Here is a 13,881-nt window from a genome sequence, read left to right on the forward strand (position 1 = left end):
TGATCAGGTAAAGATAAAATCTTCCTCTAGAAACCTTACCTTTCCTAAAACAAAAGCCTCATTATTCTGTGGCTCCTGCAGCTGAAATTAAGTCAGAAAAGAGACGCAAACAGTGCAGACGTCAGTCCTACTTACAGCTCCACACATTGTTTGAGCCCAAGCTGCTGAGCACACACAGGGGCAGAAAACACTTTTAATCACCCAATCTGTTCCCAGTAGGCACACTAGGTTTCCTCCTACATGCTCTTGCTGGTTCCTGCTCACAGGTTCCCAGGAATGGGTGCAGCAGGACACACTCTTTTCTTCTGGACAACTGTTGTAGGGGCACTTCTGGGGCCAAACAGATTCAGGATGGATGTCAGGAGAACCCCCAACAACTCAAGCAGCTCTGATACAGGCAATAATTCCAAATCAACTTCTTCAGGGTGGTGCATCAGCTGGAACCACAACATTCAACCACAGTCCTATTGGGATAAACCAACAGGCTCCATAAGGATCCCTGAGGTATCTCCAGGCTGCAAGCACAGGGATGACAGGGGATTCCAGCCAAGGGCTGAATTATTCTTCTGCCCTCCAGCCACAAACACATATCTTGGGAAAAGCAGTAGATTGGGAAAGAACTAGTGAACCCCAGCTATATACCAAAAAAGGGGGTTTATAAATATAGGGGGATATATATATATAGCCAGAGGGAAAGTGAGCACAAATGTGAAGAAGAAAAAAAAGAAGCCGCCTAAAAATCTAAACCCTGAAAACTCTGCTGTAAGCCCTCTTGTGTGCTCAAGGACAGCAGGAGGTGTCAGCTCATAGTTACTATGCAAAGGGGTGTGTTCCAGGGCTGATGGAGAATCATCCAAATGTTCTGGGCAATTCCTTGGCACATTCAGTCTCCCAGGCGTGTCACCCAAACCCAGGCACAGTCCTGGAGCAGGCACTGCCACATCCTAAGTGCACAAATCTATGCCTTACCTTGGAGTTCCTCTCTGGCAGGAGACACAGCTGACTGCTGCTGGCTGCTCCATCACTGCCCCTTCCCCCTGAGAGATGGGGCACAGCTCCTCACAACCCAGTTAAAGAGCAGGATGCATCTTCTTGATGGAGGGTTTGGTGGAAGGGGAGAACACCACAAACACAGAGTACCCAAGTTATGGAAGGGATCATGCTTGGCCCTTTGTACACACATCCTCATGTCAGATCCCTGCAGAAAAGCACTGCTGGTAGCTCCATCTTCCATGCCTGGAAGGAGGGAAACTGAGGCACAGGAGCTGGCTGAGAAGAGAGCCTGCCAGAGCAGAGAACAAGGCCGGCCCCCAAGGCCAAAAGCAGCATCTTGCTAACTGCTCCTGCCAGAGCATCCTTATGGAGCAGGGATTCCATTCCCATTAAGGGATGGGGAGCCAGGACAGAGATTTGCCTCAGGGTGACTGTTTAAATGGCAGTCGCTGCAAATGAAGAGCTACAGGAAAGCAGTGGGCTGCCCTGGGGTGCACCAGGTCCTCCCAGGGGCTTCCAGATTCACCCACTTTGATATAAAATCCACTTTGGCCTACCAGGGACTTGAGCACCAGCTGTGCTGCAGAGGTTTGGTGGAACCCCAAACCCCAAAAATAAAAATCACTCTCCAGGGGTTGGCAGGGTTAAGAGCTCAGCACTGCTTGAGCTCAGGAGCTCCAGTCCCAAGACCTGAGACACTGTGTGAGAGTCAAAAGAGTCTCAATTCAGACCCTGGCCTGAGGGAAACGGTGCCAGAGCCAGCAAGGGTGAGCAGCAAGAGAGGGAAGAGAGGAAGAGCAAGAGATGATAAAAATCATTGCTCAGAAAAGAGCAAGGAGGGCCATAGCCAGGGTCAGGCCTGAGGCATCATCCCACCCCTACCTGGGTTTTGCATCCCCTCCTCTTCTTAATCACCTGTTATTTGAGGGCGAGATTTGTTTTATTAGGGAAAAAAAAACAAAACAAAACACCATTATTTATCTGGGTGGTTTGCTCTGAGGTGTGTCCAAGACGGGAGGAATCCAAGTTAATTATTATCTGTCAGTGCAGTAGATGGAAAGTGGATGGATTGAGAAGGTCACAAGGCTGGAGATGAGGGATGGGATTGCAGCACAAGGTGTCTGTGAGCAGGACCAGCTCCAGCGGTGTGCTGAGAGCCAAGTCAGGAGGTGATGGCAGAGGAGGCATTTCCCTGTGGTCCTTAGCAGTGAGGAGGAACTCAGTGCAGGCAGGAGGTCAAAAGGACCTGTACCAAGAGCCAGCAGGGAAGATAGAGACACACTCACAAGCAGAGCCAGGCCATAACCCCAGAAGCCATTGGAGGGGATGGAGGGCAGAGCTGGGCAGTGCAGCACAGCTCACCCTCACCCACACTGGATGAAGCTGCTCTTTGCAGTCACCCCAGAAGTCTCTCACTCCCAGCCCCAAGGAGACGTCACCACCGTGGTTATCAGTGCCAAAGGAAGGGCGTGGGCCGGCCGGGGAGATGTGAGGAGCCTCGCGTTCCTCAGGTGGCCTTTGGGCAAACACAGCGGCGGGGCACGGAGCTCCTTCCTCCCAGGCCCTGTTTACAGACCTGCTGGGCCTGGCCTGGCTGTTATCACTGCTGAGTGCACAGATATCACCATTAATAAGCACACTGCTGATAGCAGGGGGGCAAACATCGCTCCTAACGTTTAGCAGCTTTCTCCCAGCCTGTGAGCAAAGGCAGCTTCTCCGGGGCAGTGATTCCTGTGATCGATCCAGTGAGTCGGACTCACCTTCTCCTTTCCCGCACGCTTGCTTACTTAATGATTTAGTTAAACTTGTGTCAATACATTTCAGTAAAACAGCTGCTCTTCTTCAAATTAAGCTCCAACTAAGGAGGATTAACCCATCTCCCAGGGCTTTAAAACTCTTCTGGGTTCAATTTCAGCTCCAAAGCCAAGATAGGGCAAGTCAGGCTAGGAAGGATGCCTCATCTTTGCAACACAGATGCCCAGTCCCATTAACAAAACTACTGAAGCACAGCAGGCACCAGCATTTTATTTCAGACCCGTCTTTGAAGGAAAAACCTCCAATTTCAGCCAAACATTTGGACTCATGGCCTCCATTTCCTACTTCTGTATGGCTATCCCAATTTAGGATCACAGCACTGAAAAAGAGCAGATTTGTTAATGACTTGCACAGAAATAGTTGGCTTTGTCTAAGAGAGGCCACCAAATGGTTCTTGGGATATCCCAGTTCCCTGCTATCCCAGTTCCCTGCTGAACAGATTCTGGAAAAGAGTCAGGCCCCTGAAAGAGCTCAATTGCACTCAGGGGATCTCAAAACATGAAAGCAAGGACATCCAAGTAGGCTGTCCAGACAGGCTGGAGATGCTGATGCTTTGGGGCAACGCAGAACAAATCCAGCCATGGATATTCATGAACACCTGCCCAGACTGGAGCACCTGGGCTCCACCACATCAGTGCAAAGGCTTGGTCAGACATTAAACATGACCTTTTGCAGGCAGACATCAAACAATAGCTGCACCAGCACACACTGGGTGTTCTCACCCAGGAGAAATGGGGCCCTTTCAGCCTTGTTTTCCATCCCTTTCGTCACATCCCCACACACGATAACCTGTGCTCCCCCAACCACTCCTACCCCTAATCAGCTTCTTGGGAATTATTTCATGGCTCTGAACTCCCAGCTCATGCCTTTGCTAGCTGTAAGGACCTCAGGGCTTGGGGGTTCATCCTGGGACACACAAATAAGTCCTCTCCTGCCAAGGAGAGGTCCATCCTCTCCTGATGGACCTTCTAAACTCACCAGCTCAGAAATGCTGAATCCCTCCTGCCAGCCACAAAACCTGGGGCATCAGCTCATCACAGAGTCCCAAGCAAGAATTAGTTTGTTCTGCAAAAGGAGAGGGATCAAGAACAGCTCAGCTTGGACCTAAAGCAACCCTGACCACACTTGGCGAAGACTGTGAGGCTGGCACATGTGGGTGTCACTCTGAAATCGGCATTAGTAGGTTGTAGTTATCACCCTCAAAAGCAGCACCTATCTGCCAAAAATGCATCAAACTGGTGTCATTCCTGCACCAAGTGCAGAGGTGGACTGCGAGCTTTACCTTTTGGGTAAGATGTGTGCCCTGGATAAAAGCAAAAAGAAATCGTATATGTGAGGGAAAAAAATCTTAGGATCTACTTAAAAACTAGGGAGTGGGGAACTCAAGTGGATTTTGGCCAAGGCAGTGTGGGTAAGCACTCCCAACACAAGCCTGTGCCAGGAGATTAGCTAATACACCTGCCTGAGCCATGGCACAAATTAGTCACCACCATTTGTGGTTTTACCAGTTGGCAGATCCTGCGCCGAGCCTGTTGGTGTGAGGCAACCCAGCAGGTGCATAAAAGAGCTGCTCCCCATTGGCTGCCTGTGGCAGATCTGAGAGCTTCCCACTGAGTAATTAATGAAATGACAATAATAGACACAAAGTAAACAAGGTGGAAAGAAAATAAATCAATGGGCTGGAAGCAAAGGCTGCATTTAGTGAGGAGCAGCCCTGACGGCTCCTGTCTGCACCTTGGGCTGTCAGAGGCTCCTGGCCATCCTGGTGGCATTCCAGCCACCGGCTTGAAATCGGCTGCACCCAAGGCAGGGCCAGCTCCTCAGGCAGCAGAGACTGCAGGCAGGTAAGGGCTGGGCTTGGCTGCTCCCCACAGCACAGCTACGGGGTCAAGGGCTTGGGTTCCTCTGTGTGCAGTCCTGTCTGGGCACTGGGTACCTCTTGGTGCAGCCTGAATGGGGTTCCTGCTGATTTAATGGGCTCTAAGCTCCCTTTGGAGCAGAAGAGTTATGGCCCTAGAAGAGGGAGTTTGCCCCTCTGCTACCAAGTTAGGAGAATTTTGGAATCTCCACCAAGAGACATGCCAAGGAACTCAGGGGCTTGGGGGCTCATCCTAGGACACACAAATTAATCTTCTCCTTCCATGGAGAGGTCCGGACACTCTAAACTCACCAATTTAGAGAGAAATGCTGAATCCCTGCTGCCAGTCACAAAACCCAGTGGATCAGCTCACCTCAGAGTCCCAGGGACAAGGCCAAATAGAGCACTTCTGTGCACATGCAAAAGAAAATGGAAACACTAAATTTCAATCCCTACTCAAACAATTTCTCCCCAAGACTACCTATCACAGAATGTTTAAGGTTCCCCCCTCTCTCAAACACACCTCAGGGGGCTTTTTTTGCACTCCAGCCACCGTTCACTGCAGTGACTGCCAAAACTCGAGCTAACTTTTAGGGCTTCAGCGCCAGGCCAGAAGCATCCCAAGCCAGTTCCCAGCGCCAGGGGAACTGCCTCGGGATGGTGATTTACCAGAGGCACAACCTTTAGAGCCACTTGCTCTACGGTGCCAGACACGAACCATGACAGGCACCAGGCAGAGGAGAAAGGAAAAGGCTCTCCATCTCGAGGTTCCACAAGGAACAATTTATTCCAGGAGAAGGGAGCAGGACAAAAAGCCCCTGGCTGTATTGTGCAAGGGATTTTGTTCAGATACAAGTCAGGGGGTGGACACAAACAGGTAACTAATAGGGAATCCTCAGGGAAGAAGTGAGGGGATTACATCAAGTGTCTGGGGCCAGTTGGGGTAGGAGGGTGGAGAGGATGGTTCACATGGGCACATGAGGCTTCCAGAAGTAGAATAATTCCAAAGCGGTGTTACAGACACAGACTGGCCTGAGCTTTGAGTGGCACAGAAGGTTCAGGAACAAATGGGGCGCGGTTGCCTTGACAGGCAGGGAAAGAGCTGGAACAAGGGGCAGGGAATGGCATGAGGGACAGCTTTGAGGGAGGGTAAAACCCAGGGGCAAACCAACTCGGGGAGAACAGGGGGGTACGACAGAACTAAACACTTAACAAGGAATCAATAAAATAAAATCAAACCTCAACACTTCACTACAACCAGAGCCACGGCCTGGAATGGAAGCATCTTTCCATGTACCAAATCTGTAGAGAGGCTGATTGCTTTCTGTGAGCAAGATTTCCCTCTCAAGAGCAGTACAGTCCTACCAAGATTTTACCAAAATATGGATGGGAAAGCTCCCCTGTAACTGTCTATTTGGGCCAAGCCCTCGCGCTCCTCTGTGTCAGTGTCCTCACGGCCTTGTGCTTCAAGAGGAAAAGGAAAGAAAAACAGGTACTGATTGTTTCCCAGTCTCAGCCCACCTGGGTGGGAGTTTGGATCTTCTCCCAGCAGCTTATTCCAAGCTTTACAGATCCTTTGTTTATTCTCTCCAACTCTGCTACAATTTGTGTGACCATTCAAGGAGCTTGTAACTCTCAGAGCCCAAAAACAAAAGGAAGAGGTTGGACCCATCAACTGAAAATCAAAATGGCTCTGAATTTCAGAGCAGGTCTAAGCTTGCTCTTCATTTACAGCTAATCTTACAGCAACAAAGGGTAAGGAGAAAACCTGAACCCAGGGCTGGAGAAGCTGTGAAAGGTGAGGGTGGGAATGGTTTGGTCACATCTGGTCCCAGCAGCTCCTGGTAGTGGTGGGGCAGGTAGAGATATCAGACACCCACTTTAATCCTGTGTCTCTGGACAGGTTTTGGCAGAAGGGCCTTTCCCCAGTGCCCTGCAATGACTCTGTCCACTGGGGAATTTTTGATGCCTAACCTGGGCTAAAAACCAATCTCCTTTTCCCCTTCATCCAGCTTCTGGAGAAGGAAGGAAAAGCTGCAAAGCAAGGAAGGGAGGTCACAGTGAAGTGGCCTTCACAGCAGAGCATACCACCTCCCATCTCAGCACATCCCCCCTTTAAACCTCCCCTCTTTTCAATGCAGCAAGTGATCCCCAGGCATATGAGCCATGTCTGACAAGAAAGCTTCCAGGCCCTGTCACCACTGCAAGAGCAGGTCAACATCAGTCCCAACAGACACCTCCATTATCCACTATGAGAAGTTCTGGCTGTACCGTCACTGCTCTTCGGTGCAGCAGCGGGACCAGCAAGCTCAGAAGGCTGGGCAGCTCTTCTCAGGGCTGCTGGCCATGAATGTGGTGTTTCTGGGCAGCGCCTTCATCAGCAGCATGATCTTCAACAATGTGGCCATCACTCTGGCAGACGTCTGGATCTTCCTCTCTATCCTCAAGGTCTTGTGCCTGTTCTGGATTATTTACTACCTGGTGGGCACCAGCCGGCAGCCACATGCGGTGCTCTACCGGGACACCCACGCCGGAGCTATCTGGGTTAGGGGTAAGTTCTGCTTTTGTTCCTTCTCTCATGCCTTCTTCCAAAGACTTGGAAGGCAAAGAAATTCTTCCCCTGTTACTATAAGAGCTAGAAGCCGTAGAATATGCAGTTAGGGCATTGGGAACCTCCCAGTTCCTGTCAGGCTGATGGGCACAGTGGGTGCCACAGAGTGGAACCCGAGCAGCCAGGAAAGCCTGAAACTCGGCTTCCCTTCAGCCTCTAGTCAAAGTTTGCTCTCTGGTCCCTTCACAAAGAGAAATCCAGGCATAAGCCCTTTCTGGGACAGCAACTGAGCACCATGGGAAAACCATAGGAAAGGTTTTGGGCAGGAGCACTTTGAAAACTGAGAGGAGAATCACTGTGTTTATCATCCGAGAGCACTAGTGGCCCTATGTCTCCATCATCCTCATTTAACATCACCACAGCCTTGTTGCCAGGGAAGGATTCGTACCCATTGAGTCACACCCCAGTGACACCCAGGCTTTCCTGGCTTCTCTGGGAAGCCTCTGGGTCTCTTCTTTCCTGGAAGATTTTCCCTTCAGTATTTGTCCCACTTTGAGAAATTACTGTTCTCACAGCAGCCCTGCCTCTGGTCTATCATGGAGTTTTTAATTAGGCACTGTCTTGCTAACTAAGCGTGGAGAATCAATTGAAGGAAGCTGTAAGGTACTTGAGTACCTAAAGCTGCAGAGACGTGTCCAAGGCAAAAGGCAGAAACAATTCAAGGGTTCCAGCTTCTGCAGATGGGACTGCTACAAGCCTTAGCAGACCTGTGGTCATCTCAGGTTTCCTCCACAAGGCAGAAAGCCTGATCCACCATTAACTTACCCCTATCATTTCAGATTGTACAGAAAAGCCCAAAAACCCCATCCCCACCTTGCATCCAAGCACAAGAAAATACCTTGCATTTTCCTAGCACCTTTAACCAGTCAAAGCATACAATCAGGTTTGGGAATAAGGTTCTCCTCTGCCCTCTTCTAAAATCATGAGAATTCCAGGAGAAAGACTGCCAGCTCCACACAATTCCAAGAAACAAAAGGCCTCCTATCACCAGACAAGCTCAGATGCTACACACATACATCTGGTTTATTTACTGGTCCTTTGCTCTTTGTGCAGGGTCAGTGCTGCTGTTTGGCAGTTGCAGCGTCCTCCTGAATGTGTTTCAGATTGGCTACAGCTCAGTCCTCGTCCAGTGCAAATCCAAGGTGGAAATTTTGTTCCCCGTCATTGGAATCCTTTTTATTTGCACTCAGGTACTGCACCTTACCCTTCTGTAAGCTTGTTTACTTTCTCTGTCCCATTCCTGGGAACCCCAGGGCTGGGGGGAAGCTGGGAGGTGTGGGAAAGTGAATGAACATGGGGCATTCTTTTGAGCACGGAAAGCATTAAAGCATCACACACCACTTCAAATGCTACCTGCACTCCCTGTGTGCCATGTAGAGAGACAGGGAGAAAGATTCAAAAATTACCCTAGAATTTCCTGACATACCATAGGATCCAGAGGAATTTGCTTTGAAACAAAGTAAGGAGAGAGGAGAGGAAATTTCACATTTTGCCAGAGATATCTTTGCACCAGTCTGTGCCTCAGCTCCTCTTTGTATTTGCCAGTCCATCCACCCAACAAAGTCCTTTGCACACAAAGATATCTCACACCATTTTCACCTTGTTATTCAACACCAGCCTTCTTCTTTACAGACCCAAAGCCATATTTGAAAAGTAAACTAATTCCCACCTCAGCAGTAAATACCCACATGACCAGGACAGAGGAACACAGAGCTCCAGGATGTGCATTCAGTGCAGTCACACATAAAAGCTGCCCTTACCCAAGGATGCCAGCAGCTGCCTCAGCACCGGGGTGCAGGTGCACACATGTCCCTGCACCCTTGCACACAGGCAGGTTTGCTCCTGCTTGGACCTGTACTTTCTTGTCTACCTGTTTCTTTCTACCATGTGTGCCCCCAGCTGCTAACTTCACCCTGCGCACGGTGTTATTTTTCTCCACTTGCAGGCTTACTTTCTGTGGCATCACTCTAAGGACTGCATTCAAGTCCAGCACAACTTCACCAGGTAAAAAACTAGGACAAAAAATGCCTTCTAGTGCTCTAAAGAAACTTTTCCTTTCTGTCTGTGATGTCCATTATGATTCCTGCTAGAAATGTATGCATCTGATCCTACACAGACCCTATATTTTAAGAACCAAACTATGCATTGTTCAGACCCATCCTCCCTCTACTGAACTGAGCTCACCAGCTCCCTTCAGCTTTCCTTTGTGCCGTGGGATGCTGCAAAGCTTCTTCCTTCCTTCCAAACGTCTTCCTGCTGCCTGTCTCAGGGACCAGCTCACAGACTGGAGGATGAAGGGGGGGGGTCTCCCCATGCCTGTTTCTGGGAGATGTCTCAGCTGAGGCCACTTTCACCAGGCACCACCTGCCCTGCTCCTTTGTAAATGGCAAGTGGGAATATGCTCAGGTGTGTTTATGCAAAGCCACACTCCACGGGCCTCAGGTAGAGCGTGCACAAATCTGTGCATGGCCCAGCGAGAGGGGAAGGACACACTGACTGTGAAACATCTCCAGACATTGTACAAGTCCTGTGTCTCCTCCCAGGTGTGGGCTGATGGTCACCATAGCCACCAACTTTCTTGTCTGGCTCCTGGCTGTGACCAACGACACCCTCCACATGGAGATTGAGTCTCAGCTGCGCGAGGTGGAGCGGCGATTCTCAGGCAAGGCTCCTCCTTCCCATCCCCACTGGTGTTTGGCTGCCACAGGTGACTTGTAGGAAAACAGCCTTTCACAGAACTACAGAATATATTAAGCTGGAAGGGACCCACAAGGATCAGCAAGTCCAGTTCTTGGCCCTGTACAAGACGATCCCCAAGTAGTCCACCGTGTGCCCCAGAGTATTGTCCAAATGCTTCCTGAACTCTGTCAGGCTTGGTGCTGGGGCACTTCTCTGGGGAGCCTCTGGGTCTCAGTGATTCAGATGTCTCCACTTCCCCCAAATGCTGCAACTTCCCTCTTATTGGAGGTTGTCTCGAGGAAATGGGCTGCAAGGGGAGATCTTCACCTGGAGGGAGGGGATCTGCTATGAAACCCTGAAACTGAGGTCTAGGAAAGGAAAAGCTCACCATAAATTACCATTTTTGCTCACTTTTTCCTATTAACTGCAAGCACAGGATTGCCAGACTAGAAGAGGCTCATGTAATTGCTGTGGTCTTCTTTCTGAGCATATAGCGGAAGAAAGGGGAATCTTATATTCCAGGGGGAGAAATAGAGAAGGCTTTGTTGTGAAGGAAGAGGAGTCTCTCATCCAGCACCTGTGGTGTTGACCATAGGTAGAAAAAGACACTAGCTAAGCTGTGTTATTCTGAATCCTCATATCCTTTAGGACTGAGCAGTAGCCATATAACTTTCTTGTGATCCCTCTTTCTGAGGCACAGACACACATGTTCTGCCTGCACTCAAGAAACTCCCAAAGACAGCTGTGACATCCAGGTCATCTCTCTCTCAATTGTCACCTTCCTCTTCTCATGCTCCAGGTAATGAGACTGTCTTGTGCATATGCCCAAACACGACTGTCTGCAGAATCTTCCAGAAGGGCTACATCCTGCTCTACCCTTTCAACACTGAGTACTGCCTGATCTGCTGCTCCATGCTCTACGTCATGTGGAAGAATGTGGGGAGACGCATCAGCCACCACCACAACCTGGATACCAAGCCCAAATTCAAGCTCCACGGGGTGGTCTTTGGGCCAGTGCTGGGCGCCAGTGCTGTAATCATCGGGGCTTGTATCTTCATGATATACCAGATCCAGGCCACCAGCTTAGACCCCAGCCGCCACGCCTTTGTGATCTATTATTCCTACTATATTGTGCTCCTGCCCCTGATGTGTGCGGGTGCAGTGATTGGGACAATCATCCATGCCTTGGAAAAAAAGGAGCTGGACACGGTGAAGAACCCAACCCGCAGCCTGGACGTGGTTCTGCTGATGGGGGCATCCCTCGGCCAAATCTGCGTGTCCTACTTCTCCGTTGTGGCCCTGATGGCCACCAATGCCAGGAGCATGCTAAACAGCCTCGCCATGGCCTACTCTGTCCTCCTCATCTTTCAGAACATCACGCAAAATGTTTTTGTCATCGATGGGCTCCACCGGCGGCACGTTGTAGCAGCAGCTGAGCCCAAACATGCTGCACGCTCCGAGCAGTACACGGTGGCTGCAGAGCTGCCTGGGGAAGAGGAGACCACACTGAGCAGCAAACAGGAGCACAGCCAGACACCTCCTGGCAAGGAGGAAGACACTAAGGAAGAGCAGAATCAAGAAGCTAACAGCCAGAGACGAATCAGCATGCTGGAGCTGGGACAGGAGATCCGGAAAGCTTCCCTGTCCTACATCCATACCTACTCTCACCTGAGCTGGAAGAGAAGAGTATTGAGGGAGATCTCGTTCTTCTTAGTTTTGTGCAACATCATAGTAAGTATTGTGCTCTCTGCTCTGTCACAGCTCCGGCTGAGCCACGGTCAGCTGTGTCACAGATGTGATCTCTTTGTCTTTCTCCTGTATTCCAAACAAAAAACCTTTGCCCACCAAGTCTTAACCTACTGGTGAGGCAAGTCAAGACTGGTTTTGCTGGTAATACCCCACCCTCATAATTAGAAAGTCTCTCTTTTACCCTTTGAGTCAAGTATCACTGTGTTGCATGGGTGCAGGGAGGAGACAGCTAATAAATCCTTACTGGCCAAGACTTTAGCCTCTGAAAAAAGCCCCACTAGGCTCATTAAGGGGGTTTCATGAGAAACATGAAAGAAAATGTCAGGCACCAGCATTAAGTCTCTGTAAACATGAATCTCCAGGCTTGAAACTCACTCAATAAAGGTCTGGGATCTTGAATCAACATTGCAGCCTTAATCCAGTGAAAACCCATTGCCCAGGGAAACAGTGAAACCCTGTAGAAAGAGAAGCAGGCTGGGGCAGAATGGGGCTGTCTTTAGGTTTCCAGGGATTCAACAGAATTTGAATTACAGCAAGGAGTCAACAGCATAACTATGGGATTTTCCTTCTCCTCCCTGGCAAGGAGACTACTGTGATACTCCTGAAATATTCCTACAACTCTTGAGCCAGTGCTGAGATTGGGATGCAAGTAGGGGACAATTTGTCATCCTCTGACTTGTGTTTCTTTCCCTCACATTTCTCCAGCTGTGGGTCATACCAACGTTTGGGGCTCACCCCCTCTTTGAGAATGGAATGGAAAGGTCATTTTACGGCTTCTCCACCTGGTTTGTGATCGTGAACTTCGGACTCCCCTTGGCTGTGTTTTACCGCATGCACTCAATCGGGGGGCTCCTGGAGGTCTACGTGACAGCCTGAGCCAAGCTGGACCCCCCACCCCAGGGGCTGGGGAGAATCAGTGATGCTAAACAAAGATGCAGTAAGCAGTAGATATGCATATCAAAGCTTCTAAGACTTTTTCCCTCCAGCTTCTGCTTGGACTTCTTGTACAACATCACAGTGAATTTAAGAGGTTCTTTAATATTATCTTTTTCCACCATAGAGAATAGACTCAAAGCCCATAAACTCACTGCTCTCAGGAATCACACATGCAGTCAGCAGTTTGCCAGTGGATGCTGTTTGGCAGCAAATGGGACTTTAACAACTCCTATTGAGATCTTCTAGATAAAAAGAATGCAAGGGCAGCCTTCAGCAAAAGCAATGAAGACTGGCCTACACCAATTCAGAAAATCAATAGCAATCGAAAAATAAAAGCTATTACATGACCTTGCCTTACTGAGAATAAACACTACTTCTTCCTACAGGCACTCCCAGAGCCTCAGGTGGGAATCACTAGGGAAGTACTGTGGTGATCTTCACACACCATGGATGATATTATCACTGGTGTGGACTAGCCAAGGTCCCATCCTTGTACAAGGGCTAGTTCAAGATCAAGCCACTGCTACATCCACTGTGAATCTTTCCCCACCCCAACACGCTGTCCCTTGCTGCTGCCTTGCACACTCACAAACCTTTCTCGAGGCCACCATGCACAAAGGAAGGCAGCTGCAGTGAGGTGCCTGATCAAAGACCCATTAGGACATGTTCCATAAGGCTGCTTGCTTTGAAAGCATGTGGGAGAGCAAGGGGCTTGTGACTATGAGTCCTAAATCCAGAGCCTGATGAACCAAAATAAAAGAGATTGAATTTTCATGTGTGTCATGTGAAATCTCTGGGTCTGCTCTGCACTCAGTGAGCTCAAGGTTAACTCACTTAAATTGCTCTTACATTCAGAGGGGGCTCTGAGTAACCTGGCCTAGAGGAAGGAAATCCTGTCCATTGCAGATGCGCTTTATGGTCCCTTCCAACCCAAACCATTCTGGGATTCTATGAGATTTAAGAGCAGGCCTGCTCTATAATCAGTCAAAATCTGTCATGACCCTTACCCAAGCATGGCACAAAAGGCATTCTCATTATTGCTTCTGTTCCTTTATAAGTGAATCCCAGGATCAGTGTGGGTTTAGGATTAGAGCCTATTTATGGGGTTTTTTGGGGATTCCCTAGTAAAGCAAACATCTCCCAAGACAGTTACGGTGAGGATTCAGCATTCAGGCAGTTTTACTTTCTGTAAAACTCTAAGTGAGACTGATTGCATGAGCATGAACTTTGCCCAATAAGT

General features: G+C 49.4%; 1 protein-coding gene across 1 annotated transcript; it reads left to right on the forward strand.

Moving 5' to 3' along the window:
• The first annotated feature begins 4,525 nt into the window (after positions 1 to 4,525).
• OTOP3 (otopetrin 3) lies at positions 4,526 to 13,413 on the forward strand. Its single transcript, XM_009094414.4, has 7 exons — positions 4,526 to 4,652; positions 6,808 to 7,217; positions 8,331 to 8,467; positions 9,223 to 9,281; positions 9,821 to 9,939; positions 10,756 to 11,687; positions 12,411 to 13,413. Exons 2-7 carry the CDS (start codon positions 6,833 to 6,835, stop codon positions 12,579 to 12,581), a joined length of 1,803 nt encoding a protein of 600 aa, XP_009092662.1. The 5' UTR covers positions 4,526 to 4,652; positions 6,808 to 6,832; the 3' UTR covers positions 12,582 to 13,413.
• Positions 13,414 to 13,881: the final 468 nt, after the last annotated feature.

The sequence above is a fragment of the Serinus canaria genome, chromosome 18, assembly GCF_022539315.1.
Source record: "Serinus canaria isolate serCan28SL12 chromosome 18, serCan2020, whole genome shotgun sequence".
Classification (NCBI taxonomy): Eukaryota; Metazoa; Chordata; class Aves; order Passeriformes; family Fringillidae; genus Serinus; species Serinus canaria.